Consider the following 25,098-nt stretch of genomic DNA (forward strand, 5'->3'; position numbering starts at 1 on the left):
ACAACACAAATCTTGTAGCGGGGGACACATACACAACTAGAAAAAGTGCTCCTCGGAGCACAGGTCTCCGCCAGGTCAGGTAGGTTATTGTGGCCTCCTGGTGGCGCTATAATAGGCCATTGTGAAAAGGGTGCCCGTTTCTTCTTAGGCCTTTCACGACAATCGGACACTGCATTCATGATTTGAGGCATTTTGTTCCAAAAATGTGTTTAGCTAAATTAGACCTGCTGGTGGCGCTATAACAGGCCAATGTGAAAGGGGTGGCATTTCTTCCTCAGCCTAGTGGGAATGTGCGTGTAAAATTTCACGGAAATCGCAAGCTGAGTGCATAATTTGAGGCATTTAGTTAAAAACGGAGCAATCCTGCAAACTTTGGAAGCCAGCCTTAGCCAATGAGGATGGAATATGGGAAATCGGACACAATCCGTGTTGATCACATAGAGACACTGTATACCGATTTGCATGACCTTTGGATAAAATCTGTAGGAGTAATATAAAGAAATTGGTTTTGCACAAATCGGCCTCCTGGTGGCGCTATAACAGGCCCATGTGAAAAATTTGGGGCAAATGTTCTGAATTGGCATCCAGGGAGTGTGTGTGCACAGTTTCGCAGCGACCGGGCCAACGGTGCCAGAGATTAGCTGGTGACAGACGGACGGACGGACGGACACACGGACACACGGACAGGGGGTAAAACATACTCTCTCGCCATGCCTTACAGCCTGGCGGAGACAATAATTTGGGGGGGTCCTTGACATGAAAATGTTTACATGTTCAAATCATGTATACTTTACTTTTTTCACCTTTTTCAATTTTTTTGTTTTTGTTTTACATTTTGGACAAAATAGCCAATTATACATCGAGGTGCCCAGATGTCCCTCCCTAATGCCCACCTATCCTGTTAAAGGTAGTGTAAGTGATTTGCAAAGTTTCAAATAATTGCAAAATGGGTCTATGTTCTGATAGTGCTCGTTACTATAGAGTGTCCTGTCCATATAAAGAGTCTCCATGTCTCTCCAGCTCTTTATAAAACAGAAAATGTATTTTGTAGTTTTTTTTTTTTTTTTTGTAGTTTCATTTCCAATTTTATCCAACCAGGACAGAGAACTCAATCAGGATACAGATTAAACAAGTGAAATTGGAAGTGATGACACTAAGAAATGAGCATGCAAAATTGGAACTGAAAACTATACAAATTAAGCTTAAACATTGGTACTTTCTCCTGATTGGCTGAGATTTTGACACCTACCGAAAAATGTATTTTCTGTTTATTAAAGAGCTGGAGAGACGGGGAGACTCCTGTTACTGAACAAACACTCTATAGCAATGATTACGATCAGAATATAGTATTTTAACCTTTAAAAAAAATACTTTTTGTTTTAACCAAAAAATATCACTTACCCTACCTTTAACTACCAATATTATTTTACAAGCAACTTTACAGAAAAATAAGCCCAAAGTCGCTTAAAATAAGCGGACATGGCAACACTGCAGCTGAAGCGAGAACCATTAGGTACCGCCCTCTAAAATCTGGAAAGCAACCAATCACAGCGCTCCGGAATCCCCGTGCGGTGACGTTCGGTTCGCTGTGCGCATGCGCACGTCAGTTGGCTAAGTAGCTCACTTCTCACAAGCTCGCAGGTTTGCGAAGATGGCGGTTGATCCGCTGCTGGACGAGCTTCTCTTGACAACAGCGGTGAATAAAAGAGTGGTTTGTCACGTTGTTTCGCCGTCTCTGGAATTAGTGCCTTCGGGGTTAAATAATGACAGGAAGCCTGGTGTTAGTTAGGAGCCAGGCGGCCGTTAAATCACATGGCTAGTTGTTCTCGGGACGAGCTCTGAATGTCCAGCTGGGACTTGGTGGTCAAGACGTTGCTAAAAGCCAGGTACGCTGCTGTAACTAGTTACTAACGTTTGTTTTTGTTCTTTGTCTCCCACAAGTGTTACACGAAAATAAAGCACCCGAGCAGACAGAGAACACAACAGTTGAGGTGTTAGAGAGTTTGCCCCCCATCATCACATTCAAGATTGTTCCTGCTCCTCCTATTAAAATAAGTTGAAGACAGTACAGGAGACAGTGTCATTAGAACGAGGTCCCCATGGTTCAGATATGGATGCATCATCGACCAGTTCGGACTCGGCTAACGACCAAGGAAAGGCACTTGTTGCCACTAGTGCAACTTCTCTCCCCAATCACGATGGAAATGGCCCAGTTCAATCCCCAGTTCAAACTCTGAATGGAAGCCAGACCATGATGAACTCTCACGGTTCAGGAGGAAGCGCTGCGGGTCGTCTCACGTCGGGGACGACGGTGACATGTGTTCGGAGTGACAGCAGCGGCGGTGCTGGTGCCTCGATGGCTGCTGTCACTACGGCTGTAAACAGTGGAACAGCGGGGCTGTCAAAGGGGCTCGTCGGTGCGATTATGCCCCCATTGCCCCCGACCATGATAATGACCCCCACCATGTCGAACAGTGTCATTCAGACGCCGTTCATGAACTCACTGAGTGTCACTTATTCACCGCAGCCAGCAGCGAGCCACCACACAGCAGGGGCACACGCATTGACACAGTTGAGACCGTCTATGCAAACCGCTGGCTCGGGTATAATAACTTTGAACGGGAACAACAATACTGGGGGAACCCATTTGGCTAATAATGCTGCGACTCAGCCCGCTGCTGGCATCCCAACTCAGCTGACCAACAATGGTCAGCCGTCCACCGCCACGCTGTCTGTCAGTGCGGGCTCGAACATAATGAAGGCAGAGGCACCCAAAGCGATCATACACACACTAGGACCGCAACAACAACAACAACAACAACAACAACAACAACAACAACAACAACAGACGAACACTCCTGGAGTTGTCAGCTCTCCCATCAGGACTTCAGCACCGGCAACTGTTGCTGCTGCCAGTCCAGGAGGGAACAACCGAGCCCTAGCGCCGCAGATGTTGGCCCCCAGGCCCCCACTGCAGACGTCGCCGGGACAGCCTAATATACACAACTTACAGCTCCCCCCAGGTAAGTTGGATTTTTTTTTTTTTTACACAATTTTGTCTTATTCAAAGTCAGACCAATTACGAAATTTTTATAACAAATTGGCATTTACTCTACAGCAGTGGTTCTCAAACTTAAACTTAAATTTCAAGGTCTTCCCTTAACTCTGACAGTATACAAATGGAACCAAATGGGCCCGTTACACACTTGTAAGGGTCAATTTAGGACCTCTAAAGGAACCCAGAGGGTCCCTGGAATCCACTTAGAGAACCACTGCTCTACTAACAGTAACTAGCCTACACATTATAGCCCATTTATTATAGCTAACCATAATGAGTTCCCAGAACTTGCACTCTCTAAAGACGGGAACAAGTGAGAACACTATAACCAATAGTCATTACAGAAAATACATATTGTGTACGGATTGTTATAAGATCTTTAAATCTCACAGAGAGACAGATTGAAGGCCAGCTGTGTTCTACGGACTGAGCTGTGCCTTTACAGTCGCCTCACACAATCAACACTAAATCAGCAGGATGTATGAACTGCAACACCCCTTCCCCTGGTTTTCCATCATTACCTCTCATGCCCATCCCTAGTATGCCAGTTGGCTGTTATTAATACAGCTGATGCACCTCACTATCTATAAATGCACAAAATGTCCCCCACATATCTCGAGAACCATCTGACCGATCGCCTTCAAAACCTGGCTTGTCTATGGCAGAGGACCTGAGAGTGTTGTGCTGAGTGGGAAGGCGGTCGGATCCAGAAATATCTATTTATTTATCCACAAATCATTATAGTTATAGTTATAGTTCTGACATAGACTGCCCCCAGTGCATAATATATGATAATAATAACTTAATAATCTATAACCACCCCAGTATCATAAATGGATGTTTGCCTCTTGGTTGACAGCACAAACAGGGAGAGAGGAGGATAGAGAGGGAGAGAGTGCAGGATTGAGTCAAGGCAGAGAGAGAGAGCAAGAAAGGTGAGAAAGTGGACTGGTAGACAAGACCACATAGTATACTATACTATAAATATATAGGTTTAAAATCGTTCTTAGTCAAGTGGATGGCAGAATTCACATCAACTATAAACAAAATACAATGGTGAACGATATAGTTATCGTTATAGTTATAGTGCTTAGTGTGAACGGCGCTTTAATCTTGCAAACCACTGACTAGACCAATCAAGGCCACATTCTGTATGCATGGTGCCAGTAAGTCAAGGAAGTAAATCCCCCAAATAACCCTGAAATAATTCAAACTAAAATGTTATACTGGATGTCAGTGGAGACTGGAGAGGCAAATAACTCCATATTTGGAAGTCGATATGAAGTCACAGTGTCATTATAATCTCGCCAACATGACGTCCGAGAGATCCACATGGAACCAACGCTGTTATTAGACCCGGTCTTGTTTCTAGAAAAGGTCATGTTTCTTTTTAGCCACCATGCCATATAAGCTGTATTTGTATATTCAGAAAATGTGACTCATACACTCTTTCTCTTATTGCAGCCAATGAACTTTTGAACAACTGAAGTTGTTTTTTTGTCTCAGATTTTTATCTCTTACCAGTTTGCTTCTTGACCAGGTGCACAGATTGGAGAGACAGCCTGATTTGACAATATCTGTATCTATGATGCTTCTTTCATTTCAGTCTCAGTGGTCTGAAAGCACGGCAATTAGACACATTAACATATTCTGTTTCTGTAATTAAAGAGTACGGTGTAGACCTGCTTCATATGAAATTTGTGTGTGTGTGTGGGGGGGGGGGGGTATAGTGGGCTGGAAGGGCAAACGCTGTCTTGTACATTTCTCCTCACATCTGCTTTACTATAACTTTTACTTGTTCTAAAACAGTTGTTTCATGTTTAACAAAATTGGGGGTCACAGTCAAAGTATCCCCACCACATCAGTATTTAGATCCTTGTGAGTCAGCATTTGCAGCATTTGTTTAAGGACCACTCTCAGTGGAGCCTTCACATTGTTGACTTCCGCACTGATATTGCCTGTTTGTCTTTTTTGTTTTGTTTAGTGACCCTATTTCAGCACTGTATTGGGTTTTCATACAGGGCATAATCCTTGACTGCAGCTTCAATGAACAATATCAGTCACTCGTCAAATCTAATATAATCGTAAACCTGAGTTGTGTTTATTTGCCTCAGGGATGGTGCTGGTGCGCAGTGAGAGTGGGCAGTTGCTGATGATCCACCACCAGGCCCTGGCCCAGATGCAGGCCCAGGCCCAGGCCCAGCAGGGAGCAATGGCCCCTCGACCTGGCACACCAACAAACATGCCCGCTGGCCAGGTAAGACAGCTAAACCTGCTAACATGACCCCTTGGCCCAGAGCAACCTCGTTTGACTGCAACATACACAGCCCTTGTGCAACCCCATCTCGCTTTACTGCCTCCAGCTCAGGCAAGCAGCTGCCAGCTATATTTCAAAACATTAGCTGAAATATCAAATTTCATTTTTAAGTAGCACATGTGTCCTCTCTGCGTAAAATGGGTGTATTGTATTGTAACATCACTAACATGCTATGTGGGTCCTTTTAAGACCCCTGGGACCTCCATAATTAGCAGGCAAGTGGCTCCCAGTACCATCATCAGACAGACCGCTCCATCCCCCACGCCCATCTCTACCACCACGACTCTCCACAGACCGCCTGTCCTCCAGGTAAGTCAAGCCCTTTGTGAGTATATATCTCACCTTGTTTTGACCTCTGTTTGTCTTATATGATAGAGTTATACTCTGGGATCTTATCAAGTATATAGTAGACAACCCGCAGCCAGGGGTGTAAAAAAAAATAAAAAAATCAAATTTATGTTCTAAATCAAAGGTCTTCAACAGGGGTTTCGGGACCTCTAGGAGGTCCCCAGAGTTAGTACAGAGGGCAGCCAAATCTTTGTGTGATAGGAACCTTTTTTACATTAACCACTTGAACCCTAGCATCCTTATTCTGGGGGGAACATAAGCCGAAAATAGCGTCGCAGCATGATGCGTTGTGAGCTTGTACGTAGATATTTTCAGTGCTGTCAAACAAGTCTATGAAGCTATCTTATGAAAAAGTTGAATCTGCAACACATGCTTCATCTCTCTCATAGCTAAGGGGTCCTTGGCCTGAAAAACGTTGAAGACCCCCTGTTCTAAGTGTTAACCTCTTGTATATTATTTGACACTATATTTCAACATAGGATGGATTGACTGCCTTCAACACCTAGGCCTAGCTCTACTAATTAGGCTGTAGGCAAAACATAATTTCTGGGCCATCACTTTCTGTAGTACCATTATTATGCCATTAGTTTGAAGCAGACTTCTTCAACAACTCCATTTCACAGATTAATGATGTAATCCCACAACTGATAAAATAATTCAAATGATAAAAACAAACAAAACATCACTCTCAATTGCTACTTGCCTAATAGAGCTAATCTAGACAGTTTCACTTGCCTGCATTTCTTTTTTTACTTGCCCCATAGGCCTTGCGTTAGATCGCATATTTTAATAGATTTTTATTTTAAAAAAATTGTGAGATCTGACATTCATAGTGACAGAACACTGTAAAAAAAAAAAAATCTCGAGATTTCAATATCGTCTAGCGAGGATTTTTTTTTGGTGTTGCATAGTGTTCTGTCACTATGAACGTCAGATCTCACAACAAAAAAAAAACAAAAAAAGCTATTAAAATATGCGATCTAGCGCAAGGCCTATCCGCGCACGTTTTAAGCTGTGGCGGACCCTGGATGGAGTTGTGAAATTTTTCTATTGTACCATTCATCCTAAAATATCATAACATCATTGAAAAGGTAAGAAAACCTTAGTCCAAAATTCTCCTTTAACATCGAACCTTGCCAACATTTATCTTTTGAAGCACTTTAATACTTATTTGAAGTATTTGCAAAGGTCGCTCTTCGCTTTATGTCAAAAGGAGATGTAGACCATCACCACACTAGCTGACATCGTCTCAAGCAGACAGCCTGTATAGTCAGTGTAGCTTTGCAACTGGTCATTGCATTGTGGTTTGTGCGTTTTAATTGATAAACTGCAGTGCATAGTAACTTACTATGGATAGCCAAAGAGTGGACAGGAAGGCCTCGCTGTTATTAGACTCTATGTCTTGTTTTTAATAAAGAGTTATATAATTGGGAGAACTGGGCTACTGTACCGTAAGTATAAGGCAGTGTAATTTAGCTGGAGTCCCACAAATCAGACTTTTAGGCATCCGGGTTGTCTCATATCATCTTGTAGGAGTGAGTGGGGCATGTAGACAATGCAAGTGTATGACTGCTGTGTTAAATAGAGTCTTAATAAATGTGTACTTGTTCTGTAGTCTAACACTAGTAACGTCTTTTCCCATGACGTTTTCCAGCTATATTGTATGTAACAGCCATACTTATTTTACAGTTGTTTTTGTTTGATATAACAGATCAGGTGAGGCTAGACTATATTTCTTAAATGAGCTTGCATTGATGTATATGCAGCTGTTTATTGAAGTAGTGATGGAGAATTTCAAGAGGAGATGCCATCTCTGCATGCAGCTGCTCAGTATAACTTCACACAGTCACACAAAGTATTTGTTTGTGCATAAAATAATGTGGTCCATACCCTGAAAGCCAGCTTTTATTATCTGCCATGTTGCTAGACACTATAGAATAAATCATTATTTGAAATTAAACAAAAGTTGTTCATGTGAGTGCACTGTGCAGACAAGAGCAGAGAGCTATAACACAACATAACATTTAGTGTGACTGCAAAGTTAAAGTCCAATTTCCACAGTGCATAACGTAACATTGCAGGTTGACGACACATCTTGCATGAGCAGTAAACCTGGGTGGATTGTCAGATGTGATTGTGATAAGCCATATGTGTTGGAACGTGGGTATTTGATGATGACTTTTGGTTGTTGGTGTATGGTAGATGTTGGCTAGGCCAGGAAGAGAACTGAACAGAGTAGTCTGGGGTTGACAAGTTGATAGCGATATTCAAGTTCTACAGCAATCTCTAGCTGAAATATAAAAATTCTTAAAAGAATAAAAGATAAACATGGTCATTTCAGGTGTATCCAGCTATCTGTATCCACACAATTCTATTCATTCTTTAAACCCTCCCAAACACACATGGATGCTTTAGCGAAAGCCCTGAGGTACTTAAACGTAAAACATTATGACAGATATAACCTATATATAAGTAGGAATTTACTTTCTTTACCCAGACCTCCCCAGGGCCTGCGCTGCCAGGCATGACCTCCAGGACTGTCCCCCAAACAGCTGGGACCACTGTTACCTCAGCAACAGTGAGCAATGTGAGTTAAGTCTCATGGAGCACACAGGGCTTGGCCTCTGCAGGAAGTGTTGATTGTAGTATTTATATCACTGTTACCATTGTAGACACATGCACACACAGGTATGTTAACAATGTTATACCTAATAACACATCTACATGTACATGTAAGACTGAACTTTGTCTTTCTCAGTCTGAATTTGTTATGTGTTTCTGGTAGGAGACAATGGAGAACGTAAAGAAGTGCAAGAACTTCTTGTCTACATTGATCAAGCTGGCGTCAAGTGGGAGACAGTCTTCAGAGACAGCAGCCAATGTTAGAGGGCTGGTGAAGGACCTGCTGGTAAGCAAGCATCACAGATCTAGCACGTTTCTTAAAGTCGTGACTGTATTCTTTCTTTCACATCTGTCAGGGTCATTGATAATGACTAAGTTAAATGAAATGCTTCAAATGGTCTTGATTTACATTTGACAATAACATAATTGTGTCACCGCTCTTTATAATGAACACTGTTAGGCAAGAGTTTTATGAAATATAATTGTTCTTAATCCTCATTATTTATGCTGCTTTGGTTATTCTAGGAAAGTAAGCTGGAAGCCGAGGACTTTACCAGCAGATTGTACAGTGAGCTCAACTCCTCACCACAGCCTTATCTTGTGCCTTTCCTCAAGGTAAGGAAGCAACTTGTATTGGTAGATAGACTAATGCAGGGGTCTTCAAAGTTTTTCAGGCTAAGGACCCCTTAGCTGATAGAGAGACGAAGCAGGGTTGTGTTGCATATTAATCTAGTCACTCCATTTTCTTTGCATAGAACTGTTAAGTCTTTTGAGCTCAAACTATTTCCGCCAGATATGCACATTTTGTGACCCAGACATCATCACTGGAATTTGACAGTATATGCAGTATATCGTTGCTGTCCGGCAGAAACCAGCTAACTCCATTTTGACGCTTTTGCATTTTTTCCATAAATCATGGTCATTGAACACCCTTTACATCTGTGTGTTGGTAAAAAAAATATTGAACCAATGAAAAGCATTAAAAAGCGCTTCTGACAAAACCAGCTAACTCCATTGGATCCTCAAACTTTCTGCTAAACCAGCTAACTGCTGATTCCAGGCTCCACCCCCTTTTGACATCCAACCTCATTGTGAGCTTGGGGGTCCATTCAGCTGTTCTTATCAATGATGAACAAAACCTCCTAACTCCACTTTATTTCATTTCCTGAAAAATGAACATTTTGGAGTTGGTTTCTGCCGGACAGCAGAGATTTACAGGTGTGGACATGATTGGACTGCCGGCAGTGGTGGACAAAGTACACAATCCCATTACTTGGGTCAAAGTATAGATACTCCTGGTCAAATATTACTCCACTGCAAGTGAAAGTTGCAGATTTTTACTTGAGTTACAGTACTAGAGTAATGCATTGCTGTATTGTTATTGCAATGCATTTACAGAAGCCTGTAACTCTCTGAAACCACCTAATGAAAGCACTGTCTTATCTCAAATGAGGTTCCCCCAGCCCGTAGGAGTACGTACAGCGACAAAGATCACCCTCCCTGTCCAGCTTCCCTCCCCGACCATGGCCAATTGTGTTTGTATTGACATTCAGCCAAACCGGATGCACCACGGTGGATTCAAACCACTGGTGGTGGACAGGCACATCACCCCTGTGCCACCAGAGTGCCATCATTTTTTGCCTTCTTGAGCTGAATCAATCCAGATGCACTAAAAGCCTTTCACAGGCAGCAGAGGCAGGTATATACAGTAACTTGATCAACAACAATGTCAGTAACAGTAACAATGTCCACACGTCCATCATACTGTACCTCCGTCACTATTACCACCGACTGCAAGGTTAATCATTAAGTTGAGAGCTTTTAATACATCCACTGTTGAAAGTGGGTACTGTGAGTGGTTTCTTCCTGTGAGGAACCCACATGCTTGAGACAAAGATATAGAGGTATGTTTGCTACGACTGATGGCTTTTAAAAGTTGAAAAGCAATTTTCAAAACAGAGTTACAAAGTGCTCCTTTTTAAAAAACAGCATTGTGTGAGACGCCTTTGCAAAGCACTCTTCTTGATAAAATTGACATCTTCCATGAACGAGTCCATAACATCTGACAGTTCAGCATTAATTCAGCACTTCTGGAGCCACAGCCTTTACAAGTGCTAGTGTTGTGTAAATAAAATGTTAGATTTTTTCTCTAGACTTTATCTTTGCTAATGATTGGATTCATGTTATGTGTGTTATTGGTGGCCCCCCTGTAACGACTCTGAGGACCCCCAAGGGGTAACGGACCCCCTGTTAATACAAATGAACTAAATGGAAGCTGTGATTTGTATAATTAATCATTTTATGCTGCTAGTCTTTTGCTTTTACCTTGAATATTTTCTATACTATTATTAAAATCAGGATATTATTTTTTCTTTTTAAAATCAAATTCACATCCTCCCACTACCAATTTTAGTCATGGATTAATGGACAGTGTTGCTGTGTCCTCTGCATTCATGATAACTCCTGAATCCCCTGGCCCTTAGGAAGTGGCCTGGTACCCCAAACGTCTTCATGTTCAACTCTTTTTTTCCCTCTTTTGCCCAATACCCAGGTGGTTCTTCTATAAGGACACACGAAGAACTCTGTTTGTGTCAGGTCACAGTCACAAAAGACGTTTGAATTTTCTGATGAAAAGCTAAAATATACATCAAATTCCCCAGTATGGGAAAGGACATTAAAATATCTATGATCTACCTTTCTGTATGTCTTCCAGAGAAGCCTCCCAGCAGTGAGGCAGCTGACCCCAGATTATACAGCCTTCATTCAGCAAAGTCAACTCCCCCAGCTGGCATCTGGACCAGCCTCCACCACCCCAGCCACCGCCACCACCACCCCAGCCACCACCCCAGCCACCACCACTACAGTCGTTCTGAGTAGCGCAGGTCCTCGCCTCACTGCCCCGGTCTCAAGACCACAGCTGCCTCAGCTCCAGCCTGCTATCAGCAAACCAGGGCAGACGGCCCCACTGGTAAATGGCACATTTGCTTTCACAGAGAATATGTAATATATAACTTAGATTTTTGTCCGAAGAGCCATCTGAAAGGTGTTTAAAGTCAAAATCATCCATTAAGCAAACTTCCTTTCGTCTCCATCAGGATGGCATTCCCCTTGCCTTAATTTATTCACAGTGGGTTGCCAGTAGGGATGGCTTCAATACCCTTTATTACACTTCGAAGCTACATTGGAAATGTTGCACAAAGCTTTGTTTAGTTTTTTCTTGTTTTTTGAAACAGCGTTAACATACGCCTAATTAGGAGCATTTTAGTAAAGTGTGAATGAAGCATGAAACATTTCAGCTTATTTTTGTTTTGAATATGTATATCCATCTGCAGGCTGGCAGTCCGGGTACTTCACTATCGACTGGTTGCAGATCTCTCTCTGTCTGTCTGTATATATATATATATATATATATATATATATATATATATATATATATATATATATATATATATATATATATATATATATAGTTAAGCCTACTCTGTCGCTAGTCGCTACAACATCATGTTCATTTTCAGGTATTCCAACCTCAGCAGCAGGGGGCAATACGGAGACCTCAAGTTACCGTGGCAACAACGCCCATGGTGACCCTCAGGAATCAGGCCCCAGGACGCATCATGGTGGGTCAGCCACAGGTGCTCAATTCAGGTGATCAGAACTACTATATATACTGGGCAAAAAATATCCCTGAAATCTCAAAATGCCTCTGAGTTTCTGTCTAAATTAAACTAGTTCAGTTTAATAATGTTGTGATGCTATACTTTGAGAGGCAACTACTGTTAAAACATTAATACATTAGTAGAAGTTTGTGTGGGATTATATTCAGTTAATATAATATATACAAGATCTACCTGTCATCATTTTTAGTGTAGTTTTCCTGCACTGCTGTGAGGTGGTATAGTGCACCTGTGCATTATGTGGTGGGTAATTCAGGTGATTAACCTATCTGCCTGTAACTGTCTTTCTCTCCAGTTCCTATGGTGAGACCTGGTTTGGTGCCAGCTACTAAACAAGTTCCTGCTACAGCCCTGTCGCTTGCTCAAAAGAACAAACTTAAAGAGGCCGGTGGCACTTTCAAGTAAGAGCTGCTAAAACATACTGTATATTTTCATTTTGGGGTCTTCAGTTCACAAATGGTCTTGGAGTGTTTTGCTTGTAGACGGGAAACACTTTTTTGAAGTCTGAAACCTTTCTAAACCATTCTATTGTGAGGAGGACATGTGTTTTATGTCAGATTCTCAAATGTCATTGTCATAATAGAACAAAACTATTGTTTTTATTATCAGATTATTATCATTTTTATGTTTCGTTTTTTTAATTCTTTTTTATGTTTGCACATGCCCAAAATAGGGATTTTTTTTTGTTATCAATAGTTTTTATTCATCACAAAAACAATACAATTATGCCAGCATAGCATAGTATATACATAGATGCATCATGAATAGAAAAAACTAAACAAGATACATATACATACAACACATACACAACTTCAACTAACACAACAGAAAGATCAAGAAAAGAAAATAAGCAAACCCACCCACCCCTCCCTCCCAGGACCAACGATGCCACGAAAAGCAGGGCCAAACACAATGCATACCTGTACAAAGTTCCTACCACATTGTAAGGAAATCATTTCCTTAAGCTTATCTGAAATGCTTAACGTTTTTCTCGCTCACTCCATGTAATCTTGCCGTTGACAGTTCTAGATATACTATATCTAAAAAAGTTAGAGGCCACAAGTTAGGGACACATCATTTAAAATAAAGTAATTAAAGTAATGAAAGTTTAGCTGCAATCATATTCCAAAATGAGGAAACATAGGGACATTCCAAAACCATATGAAAGAAGGTACCAAGAATACTTAAAATTCTCATGGCATAAAATCTGCGGGGAGTCAAATGTGTTCTGTTCGGTGAACAAAATGTAAATGAATCTGTTGATGATCTGGATTTCTAGAAGACGGCAAAATATTAGACCAAACTGTGTCCCAGCACAAATCAGGATCCAAATTCGGTATGTCATTCCTCCATTAAGTATCCACAGCTAGGGACCCATAATTAGATTCTAATAAAAATGCATATAGTGTGGAAACAAGACCTCTTGATCTACTAACATCACAGATGAGATGTAAAGGGTGCACCTCGGTTGAAAATAGAAGAAAATTAGATACCTGGCAAATTAAAACCATCATCATGTGTTTATGATTGAGGCTTTTTACTGATGTTGTCTTTGTGACCAGGGATGATGATGATATTAACGATGTGGCATCCATGGCTGGAGTTAACCTATCAGAGGAAAGTGCCCGCATCCTAGCAACCAATTCTGAACTGGTGGGAGCAGTGACACGCTCATGTAAAGACGAGGCTTTCCTCAGCTCATCCCTGCTGCACAGAAGGATGCTGGACATAGGTGAGATACACACACACACTAATGTTTTCTTTCCATCTATCCATCCATTCATCTGTCTGTCTCTCTCTAAAGCCCCTCACTGTGCTCTGTCTCTGTGCTCCAGGCAAGAGGTTTGGGGTCACTGAGTTTGATGGTGAGGTGGTGACCTATGTCTCCCACGCCACTCAACAGCGGCTCCGGAACCTTCTGGAGAAGGTCACTCAGGTGGCCCAGCAGAAGAACGTCAATTTCAAGGTTTGAAAAATCTTGCCAGGCTGTTAGACACAAATGTCAAACATATTATTATTATTATTGTTTCTTTTTCGTATGGCAATTAATATGATACCCTCAATAAGCGTCTCTGACCTACTTACTTATTGTTCTTGATGTTCTGTTGGCAGGAGGAAGGTTGCTACGAGCAGAGCAGTGACGTTCGGGCTGAGCTTAAGTTCTTTGAGCAGCTGGACCAGATGGAGAAACAGAGGAAGGAGGAGCAGGAGAGGGAGATTCTCCTGAAGGCAGCTAAGGTACCAACAGACAGATATGATTATATATGTATACCTTACAGATGTGTCACAGCCAATTCTCACCAGCAGCACGACACTGGCACGTTCTGATGGAGCAGTGAGTTTCAATGCAAAGTCTATGGACACGATCATCTCCATGCTTTTTCGGAGCGTCTCGATGCTCGACAGCAATAAGTGGAGCGTCAAACCTGAGAAAACCTCAGCTTTGCTGAGAGCGCACCAGCATCCAACCAATCATAGCCCCCCTCTTCCCCCATTTATTCTCCCTGTCAGTCAGAGAACGGACCGAACTAAATTAAAACCTGGAAATACTGTACTGTTTGCTTTTATGAAGCGCGCAGACGCTTCATCCTGCCCGTCTCTGTGCTTTGTTGCTGGGTGCAGCTGGCCACTGATCCGCTGAGCACCGGGGCTCTCGCTGGCCGTGGACTAGAAACACACTCACTCCATATCACTTGCAATTGACAGAAATGAACTGCTGTGTGCACGTGGCAAATAATCAAGTTTTAAACCAGCAGTTCTAGATCAACAACTAAACAACATGCATAAACAACCAGGACAGTTCTGGCTGCCGCCTGTCCAAACGGCACGCCAGCTGTTTTCTGCCCAGATAGCAGAGCTGTTTGAGTACAGACAAGCCTTGGAGTATGCCAATCTTGAGTAGAGGACAAACAACTCCAGTAAATCTTTATCTGAAGGAAGACTCGGCACATGGATATCAGGAAATAATCATTTATTGAGCTAGACTAATGTTTTAATCAGTTTTAAACAGTTTTTGACCCTGAAGATGTACCCATTTTACTGTTAAGTCTACTGTAGTTCAATACTTTTATTGCCTGATATCCATATGCCGCAGGGTTTCTCCAGTTTTTCAGATTTTTAAAATGTATCATGGGGTTGATGTACTATCCAGTCAGCTATTGTGTATCCCCCTTTAAAATTAAAGACGCATGCTTTGACCCGTTAGTCGACCTTAGCCCATTTGTTTCTCCTGGTTTTCTGAAGTTATCTTTTTCTTTTTTTTTATCATGTGGTTGATGTGGTACTATGCAGTCAGCTATTGGCGCATCCCCTTTAAAAAATAATCTTGAGGCCAAAAATATAAACAAGGTTGGTTGCTTTAAGCATAGTATTAATGTCATTGTTTAGCCTGTTCAGCTTGGTACTATGTGGACCTCTAGTGCAAAGGGAGACACATTACAGCCTTTAAGTACAGTCAGTGCAGATGCTGTGTAGCCTGTATAGAAGACATTATATGAATCATCAAGGATTTAATAATTGCCACACAGTATCCTACCGTATAATAGCTGGATTTATGGATTGTTTGATTGATGACATAATAACAGTGTTACTTGTAGGTTGATATTACAATCCTCGGTGTAACTGTATTATTATAGGAGGCTTTGAGGTTATAAAGTATGTTTGATATGTTATTACTTTATGTGTTGCAAAACCTAATCTAGTCAGGTCTGGTCCCACTCGAGTCCTTTAGCTTGTGGAAACAACACTCACTGGGCCATAATGAGAAAGCTTATGATAATTTATGCCACAGCTTCTGCGTTCACCAGTTTCCTCAGTTCCTGAGTTTGTTCACTCTCAAGTGACTTCTGTGCTTTTTCTCCCTCATCCCATCTGTTTGTTAGTTATTTAGTTCACAGTCACACTGTAGTATCCCATGAGTTTTGTAGGGAAATATAGTTAGTGAATGAAGTATCATTCATGAAATATGAAGTTGACGTTGCAGTGCTTATGAGGGTTGCTATTTTTATAGAGTTTAATTAGCCAAAACAATACAGTAGCTGCCCACTCCTCCTCATATACTTAGTTATTAACGCACCAAGGCTCTGGCTATGAAGAGTATAGCTGTAACATTGGGTGCACAGCTTGAATAACTATGAGGAGTGTGCTGTGCAGCTATTTGTTTGACTAGTTCTAATGTGTGTGTAGTCGTCCACTAGTTCTCTAGCCAGCACCTCATTAGGTGTTGATCCTTTCTGCCATTGTCCGTGTTTACAATACTTCTACATTATGTTTCAGCGCAATTACTCTGTGTTTTATAGGACAATATACTTTAGTTTAAATGTGTATTTTTTGTAATAAAAAAAAGAAGAAAAAAAAGAGAGAAAAAATAGTTAAAATGTTAAAGCTCCACAATTTGATAGTTAGTGTGGTTGCCCTAACAGGGCAACCAGACTATTGTTATCCTCCAGAGGCCCTAGCGGTTTAGTTTAGACCGTCTCTCCTCCCACAGTTTTTATCCCCCAATGTCGTGCCATATGTCAAAATGACCGTCTTGACCGGGAATCGTGCGCTTGTATTTTGCTAAGAGATTGGTTCCATAGTTTAATTGATATTGATTTATTAGTGCATTAAATTTCCCCATCCACTTTCATGGGAAAATGAAAAAACTCCCATTCAAGTATTTATTTCTCAGAAACCGTAAGGGCTAGAGTTTCAAGACTTGGAGGGGTGGTTCATGATTTAGTCCAAAATTATTTTAAAAATAATTACACCAGTCGGCCTCATGGTGGCGCTATAACAGCCCACTTTACGTTTTGGCCTATAACTCTTGAACCGTAGGTTGTAAAATAAAAATCTTTTTTACCCTAGATTCCTTGGGTCATGACGCATTTGTGTCAGGATAGATTTTCCGCCATTTTGAATTTTGTTCAAAACACACTTTTAGCTCCTCCTCCCACAAATTGTGTCCAAATTTCCTATGTCAAAAATCGGTACACATGATCTCTGGGCCCATGCGATAAACATATCCAAACGGCATTTTGATAGTCCTTACCGTTCGTCCGTAAATGGCTTCCAAAGTTAGTGGGAGGGAACCGTTTTACCAAAAATGCCAGAAATCACAAAGTATTTGTTTCTCGGAAACCGTAAGTGCTAGAGTTAAAAGACTTTGAAGGGAGGTTCATAATTTAGTCCGAAATTATTGAAAAAATAATTACACTAATCGGCCACATGGTGGTGCTATAAAAGCGCCCTTTACGTTTTGGCCTATAACTCTTGAACCGTAGGTCGTAAAATCAAATTTCTTTTCCCCTAGATTCCTTGGGTCATTACGCAACTCCCCATATAGGCCACGCCCATTTGCGTCAGGATAGATTTTCCGCCATTTTAAATTTTCTTCAAAACACACTTTTAGCTCCTCCTCCCATATATTTTGTCCAAATTTCACAAAAATCGGTACACATGATCTCTGGACCCATGCGATAATCTGGACCGAAACAGAATTTTGATAGTCCATACTGTTCGTCCGTAAATGGCTTCCAAAGTTAGCGGGAGGGGCCCGTTTTACAAAAAAGCCCACAAATCCCGAACAAAACGTCCAGTCAATCCCAAATTTGAATCACATGTCAAGTGTGGTTTACTCAACAAATTCCCAAAATAATTTCAACTTTGATCCATAGGGGGCGCCACAAATGCTCAAAATGTAACCGTTTGATGCAAAAACCATATTTTGGGGGGATCAATCCTCTCAAAATGAAACGCAAGTGATCTCAGGAGTTACGTGACAATGTAATTGGCACAGCCTCCGACGGTATTCCTCCCAGCGTATTCCTCGAGTCCCGGCGGCAGCGACCCGCGACTAGCGTCGGTGCAACCACACTCTGCAATTGCCCTGAATTGCGACGCGTCTAGTTATCATTGTTATCGCCAAATCTTCAGTAAACGGAATACATTTTCAGGTCGGGATACCAATTTTATCCGAAACCCACAAAGACAATTTATCAGCTTCAATTTTATAGTGTTCCAGTTCCAATTCTGGCTGCTCATGTTTTGGTTTCATCACTTCCACTTTCACTTGTTCGTGTAGTTTGTGTGAGTTCTCTCTCCTGATTGGATTAGATTGGTATCCTGACCTTAGTGTATTTTCTGTCTACTAAAGAGCTGGAGAGACGGGGAGATCCTTGTTACTGAAAACATTTTGACAAAGAAATATCACTTACACTTTAATGAATGAAATATCAGTTCATTGACATTGTGATGCTTAGGAAGGTCCCTGCATCTTTGCCGAGTGACTCAAGTTTACTATTTGCTCGTTGATTTGGAAATGAGTAATGACACAAACATTAGACATGTCTTACATTATACACATATCCGTTTTTGTATCAATATCAACAAGCAACGTCAATTTAAAATGCTGACCGTTGAATTTTCTTTTGAAATGTGAAATAGATAATGTCCTAAAATTGCGTTATGGTAATTCTTTGAAAGAAAATTCCATTTGAGTTGGAGCTGTTGCCCTGTCTGTTGTTTGTGTTTTAAATATTTATATAAGGCATCGTTATAAATCATTAACATACATTTATAACTCATTAACGTTTGTGAATGATCTATTAACTAGTTATAACAGATATTTATTCTAAAGTGTCACCAAAAGTTTTGGATGGAAACACTGATTCTTTGGCAAATTAAATCGTTTATTGAAAAGGGCATCAGGAATTGTATCCTGTATTAACAATTGTCTTGTGTATTAACCTGAACTGTTTTGGCCCTGCAGTCTCGAGCTCGTCAAGAAGACCCAGAACAGCTGCGTCTGAAACAGAAGGCCAAAGAGGTACAGGTCAAATTGGTTGTGGTGAGATGTATTGCAGTGTGTTTGTGTGTGTGTCTGATCCTCACACTGGTTATGGCTGTTTTGTCCAGATGCAGCAGCAGGAGTTGGCTCAGATAAGACAGAAGGAGGCCAACCAGACAGCTCTGGCTGCCATCGGCCCCAGGAAGAAGAGGAAAATGGGTTCTGGATCTTCTGCTGCCGGAGCTGAGGTATACTAACTAAACACCCACATCTCCCTGGTTTACCATCATTACCTCTCAATTGCCATCCCTTGCCTGCCAGTGGCTGGTTAAAGCAGCTGACACACCCGTTATTGTCAGTTATTTAATGCAATTTCCCGATAGAAGAATTTGACAGTCTTTTGATATTCATCAACCCGGATAAAGTACCTGCAGTGCTGTGGTGAGATGAGTCGAATTAGGCTGGATATATTGTCAGTGGGTGTGTTGGATTCAATTATAACTAATCAAAAAAGTGCTCGGAAATGTAATTTCTCCCCAGAGCAAACTGATGTCCTTACGCGGGAGGTGCAGAGTCATAAACAACAAATCTACAACACAGACCGCCAAGAGCAGATGATGTAAAATAATCTTGGGAGGAAATAACAAATGCATTTTATACGTCTGGTATTGGTCCAAAGAGAAGCTTTTCTCAGTATAAAGCTCAGTTAATACATTCCAATTCATAGTCTCCAAAGAACCCACTCGGATGGACTTACTGCTGACATACTTTATAGCGGACACTGTCTGCCCAGGATAAGGGTGTCAAATTGGTGGCCCGCAGGAGGATTTTGGGGGCTCAAAAGATTTTATTTTTATTTTTTATTCCCATGTATGTATCTGTACAGCAGCCGCTCTCATGCTGCTCGCTTGCTGCTCACTTGCCACTATTCCTCTCTACCACGGTCTGTAGCCTGCTGCGTGTGTACTTGGGAAACAATATAGACTGTAGTTAACCATCCATTGTGCATGACTCGTTAACCCCCAGTCTGTCCAGGGCTTGAATGAGGCTGGAGAAAACGTTATTTGCCATGGTGGTGTTTGTTATGTGCTTAAAGTACTCCTTGTTACAGACCTATAGTCTAGGGAATAATGGATTGCGACATAAGGGTTGGAAAGTGAAGTCCATTTTTTATTGAGACTGTTTCTTTTTGGGCGGTGAAACCGCCCCTATATGTGAGGTTTGGACATTTTGCACCCCCCCCAACCCTGCACTGTGATTGGCCACCAGTGTACCCCCCTAACCCTGCACCGTGATTGGCCAATCACAGTCTATTCAGGACTGTGATTGGCTAGTGAAACATGACACATGTGCATAGCCCTATAAATAGGACTATGCACTTAAAAAAAAACACATTTATGGTTTTTTTTTAGTTAGGGGTGTACAATGGTTGGTCCACAATATTACTTTTCTTTAAGTGAACTTCCATCACTGTGATGACCACTGTGACCACACCGCCCACTTCACACTGGGTGTGATTTTTTGGGCGGTGAAACCGCCCCTATAAGTGAGATTTGGAAAAATGTACATTTTCCTGCGCTGTGATCTGGGCCCAGGAAATTTGTACAATTATCCTGCGCTGTGATTGGCCAATCACAGTCTATTCAGGACTGTGATTGGCCAGTGTCACATGACACATGTGCATAGCCCTATATAAGAAAGCATAACTTGAAAAAAACCAAAAATTTGTTTTTTTCAAGTTATGGTTTCGTCCATCATAAAGAGTGTTTCAATAAATGTATTTATCTTTTGTACATGATTGGTTGACTCCATTCAGTATTGTGATTAGCTAGCAAGACACCGCCCACTTCACACAGGGTGTGATTTTTTCTTTTCTTTTTAGGTTTGCGTGATTTTACAATGAATTGTTTTGAATACATCATTTTAGAAGCAAACCAAACAATCAATCAATCAGCCTAAGGCTGCTCTGTGGACTCAACATCACATTAGCCTTAGCGGGTTCAATATCAAAGGGTGGACACAAACCTCTGGAGTGTTACTTAACTTTTAGAAAACGATCAGACCACACACAATGAACGCCTCCGTGGGCATCGTCTAACACACTGCCAAAGTACACAGCTGATGACAGATCTTAAATAAGAGGCCTTCTTCTGTGATTGGTCCAGCCAACTCTGAAGGTGAGGAATCAATCAGGGCGACGAGTTCTCTGGGAAGGCGGCACCTGTGAGCTGAATGAATGAAGTCAGAGCCTGTCCAAGGCTAAATCGAATAATAAAATGGAACCCTTGCATAACATAAATATATATGTAACACTCCTAACTTAAGTAATGATCATTGGGTATTATTATTATACATGGAGGAAGAAAGAAAGTGTGCAGAGTAACTGTTAAATGCATTTTTTTTTGTGGGCACGCCCAAAAGTTCATTGAGAATACCAGGTTGGGACCTCCCACTTCATACATATTTCATATCTGCTGCTACACAATAGTGTACTCTGCCTTTATTACAGTTGTTTTGATTGACATTTAATGTTGTAATAAGACTACTGTAATTAAAAGGCTTTTTCAGTAGTCCAATGGTGGACCCAGATGCTTCCAGTAATGCATAGGACAGAGAATGGAGCATGTCTACCTGTAAATCTTGCGAGTGTTAGGTGTTCAAACTGTTCATTACCCCTGAGCAGCTTACTTACTCATGTTACCAGATGGCTTATCTCAAAATGTGTTTTGCATTCAATCTCTCTCTAACTCTCTCAGCATTGTTCTCATGTCCCTCTGTTTTTCTATGGCCAGGGCTCGGAGTCTAGTCCCTCTGTTTCGGGGGGCGCTGGTCCATCTGGTTCCAGACCCACCAGGCAGCGAATCACACGTGTCAACCTCAGGGACCTGCTTTTCTGTTTGGAAAATGAGAAATTTACCGGTCACTCCCACTTCCTCTACAAGGGCTTCCTAAAATAGGCTGGCAACGGAAAAGAGGTAAAGAGTGACAGAAAAATGTAGCGTGTGGAGAGGACGATCACTCCCACAGTAGAGCGAACTCTTCGAAAGACTCTGACATGTAACGAGGGCTATGTCAGTGACTGGACAGGTATCAGAGATTTCCAGGTATGCTTGATATGGCAGCCTCAATGGATGAGCACGTTCTTTGACTCTGGCTTACAAAATGGACTTTGGTTGTGCAGTCACCCTCTGCTTCTCATCCTACGCTCTCTACCTCCCTCAAACAAAGCCTAACTATTTTCCTTCACAAAGTCAGAAACTCCACTCCCTTTAGAATCACTTTCCTGAAACTGTAAAGAATAGATTCTATGTTTTTATGAAGAAGGATCTTTTTTTATGTAAGAATTACACAACAAAAAAGATTTACTGTACAATTATACACTGTAATAATACAATTGATTTTATTTTTTGATTTTATCTATTATGTGAAAAGAGGTTTTAAATAAAATGGACATTTCTTTTCTAAATTAATTTTATGGGTTTCTCCCCTTTAACTGATTTCTGAATTAACTCTGAACTGTGTAATCTACTGAGATGCCTTCCTAACTTCAAAATAAGCCATATAACCATTAACTGATATTGAGTAACATAGCAATTAAAGGGATTTTCACTTTCAAAAAAACTTTGGGTCATTTTATCGTCTACTCAGGCCTTTGTGAACCCCCCAGACCGTTTTTAAGTTGCTTGATTTAGTATTTAGATATTTGATAATAATTTTATCAGACACTCCCCCTTCCTATACAAACCCATTATAACTTCAAACTCCATTTTTAACCTGTTAGATTCATCAAAAACACCCGTTCTTGGTTCTGGTGACTCACCCTGCCCTCCTAATACGTGAGGGGGCCGTGTTTTTTCGATTACTTTTTTCATTTATTTTATAAAATTTTTTTATTGCATTAAATTTTTTTCAAAATAAATGATCGAAAAAACCCGGCCCCCTCGCGTATTAAAAACGGTCTGGGGGGCTCACAAAAGCCTGAGTAGACGATAAAATGACCAAAAGTTTTTTTGAAAGTGAAATATCCCTTTAACCCAACTGTTTCACTTGACATGATTAGTAGCTTTTTTTTCTTTCTTTCTGTCTTTTTTCTTTCTTTGGCTTTCAACATTCATCATATTTATTTACCAAACTCAAGTTATTTATTTAAACAATGTGTGGGACCGCATCTGTTTTATGTTGCTTCAGTTGAATACATAATTATTAGGAGCGTGTTTATTAAGGCAGGACTAATTATTTCTTAGTGGTTACATGGTATGTGCTGGTTTATAGAATTTTAATAAGCTTCATCTTTTTCTTAACATACTGCTATACCAAAAGTCAATCAACCTGAGAAACTATTTTTCTAATAACCAACAACATGCATTCTTACTCTTTTGATATTAGACTGACTGTGTTCTCCAATCATGACTGGACACGCTTACCTTGTAGTGTGCTGTTGGACAGTCTTGTAGCTTCCTGGCATCCATATCCATAACTTCAGAATTCTGGAGAGTTCATCTTCTTGTACATTTCTTGTACATTTGTAAATGTTATACCTAAAGTTTGACAAAGCAATGGTTTTGTATAGTTTTGAGAGAATTTACCCATACGTCGATAGCAAAAACGCAATTTTTCTGTATTGAAAAGTTTGGAATAAACTGTGATTTTGCAATAACTGTTTTTGTTGGTTGTTGAGATTTGAAAGTTCTGGCGAACAAAGTGTGATACTCATAGTAATGCACTAGAGGGCAGTGTCACTCTACCAGCATTAGGTACATGCAGCATTAGGAACGCTGTGGTCTGGGGACTCAAAAGCTGAGTGGTTAGGGTGCGAACCACATGGGCTCAAATGCCTGACAGCAGGTGCCCAGTTCGATTCCTAGCCGGCCGGACCAGTTCCCCTACTCGCTGTGTTTCCTGTCTCTCTCAACTGCCTCTATCAAAGAAAGGCTTGAAGAAGAAAAGGGAATGCTGTGATCTAAAGTTCTAGAGCGCAATTGCTTGTGTACCACCTCATAAACCCTGTCTATACATAATTTAGATGATGTACATAAATCTACACACATCTGTGTAGTTCATAGCAGCTGTTCTGGTCTGTGCTGTTCTATTCTATGCTGGGTTATCTTGCTCCGAGCCTGTCTACATTGTCATCCTAACATGCAAATGGAGCTTTGGCAACAGCTGCCACATCAGATGCTGACAATCTGCTGACATTCATCGCAACTTTTGGGTGGGAATAATCAGCCTGTTCTGCCACTGGGACAAGTAGTGTGATGTCACACTGATTGAAGCGGCTTTCATTTCCTTGCCAAACAATGAGAAACTATGAGAGGACATTTGCGATTGTCAATGGTGATGCATCACATTTCCCCGTTCCACAGTGGAGGTACATCTGTTGTCCATTGGGTGGCAATAGCTCATCCTCTGATGTTTTATCATCACATTATGATTTTCACCATCCAATTTGAAAGGCCCTTTTTAACAATAGAAATCACTTGAGCTATAAGAGATAAGATAAGACCTTTATTGGTCCCACGGTGAAAATGCAGTCGCAAAAGGCAAAGCTATGGCTGGTAAACACCACATTCCTCATTGTTTGTCTAGCGAAATCATAAGAACAATGCCAGTTTAAGCCCTGTCCATAAGGCATCTGTGTCCTGCGGTTCTAATCATATTTTCGCTGGTAAAGGTAACTTTACAGCACATAACATAGATAGACCTGCATTTCTTTATAAACAGTGCAGCTTGTTGTAAATTCACAGCGGAGTGCCGCTGAGAGAAGGCTTGAGCCTGATCAAAGCTGGGATAAACACAGATATAACCTGGAAGTTATAGTTATTTGACAGTCACTCACAGCATCTCTGTCTGATGAATCGGGGGGGATGCACCTGCCCCTTGGCCCAAACCAATATTTCCCCTGGTAATCCCCCCCTTCTACTCCTCAACAGCACTTCTCTTTCAGAGGTAAGTCCACATAAGCTCCCACATGAGTGCCAGAGACGGAGCGACAACAGGATGTTGTGGTTGCCTAGCGACGTCTCACTCACTGCACCTGAGGACGTTGGGTAAACACCCCAAGCCTGCCAGGAGAGAGTGCAAGTGACATTACTCTGCGTCCTGTCACTGCGCTCATTAGTTGGGTCTGAAGGGCTTGTTATTAATGTGTTAGATTCAATGTAGCCATCTCCCTTCTCACCCCTGGGTGAAATTAAGTAATAAACAATACCTTTGGGCAAGATAATAGGTTCATACACGTGTGTGTGTGTGTGTGTGCGTGTGCGTGCGCGTGCGTGCGCGTGCGCGAGTGTGCAGCGTGCGTGCAAAT

General features: G+C 41.4%; 1 protein-coding gene across 1 annotated transcript; it reads left to right on the plus strand.

The window, feature by feature from the left end:
* Positions 1-1,652: 1,652 nt before the first annotated feature.
* LOC308080390 (transcription initiation factor TFIID subunit 4-like) lies at positions 1,653-22,616 on the plus strand. Its single transcript, XM_080422232.1, has 15 exons — positions 1,653-3,023; positions 5,173-5,315; positions 5,565-5,684; positions 8,221-8,310; positions 8,509-8,631; positions 8,871-8,960; positions 11,059-11,313; positions 11,864-11,993; positions 12,318-12,423; positions 13,585-13,754; positions 13,858-13,988; positions 14,135-14,260; positions 18,774-18,830; positions 18,920-19,039; positions 21,584-22,616. Exons 1-15 carry the CDS (start codon positions 2,111-2,113, stop codon positions 21,746-21,748), a joined length of 2,739 nt encoding a protein of 912 aa, XP_080278358.1. The 5' UTR covers positions 1,653-2,110; the 3' UTR covers positions 21,749-22,616.
* The last annotated feature ends 2,482 nt before the right edge of the window (positions 22,617-25,098 follow it).

The sequence above is a fragment of the Gymnoscopelus braueri genome (genome assembly GCF_963280865.1).
Source record: "Gymnoscopelus braueri genome assembly, chromosome: 3".
Taxonomy (NCBI): Eukaryota; Metazoa; Chordata; class Actinopteri; order Myctophiformes; family Myctophidae; genus Gymnoscopelus; species Gymnoscopelus braueri.

Excerpts from the sequence above, each read along its gene's own strand:
- LOC308080390 (XM_080422232.1), top strand. The coding sequence starts at position 2,111 with ATGGATGCATCATCGACCAGTTCGGACTCGGCTAACGACCAAGGAAAG. Across the intron at positions 12,424-13,584 it reads GAGGCCGGTGGCACTTTCAA|GGATGATGATGATATTAACG; the intron begins GTAAGAGCTGCT and ends CTTTGTGACCAG. Across the intron at positions 13,989-14,134 it reads AGAAGAACGTCAATTTCAAG|GAGGAAGGTTGCTACGAGCA; the intron begins GTTTGAAAAATC and ends TTCTGTTGGCAG.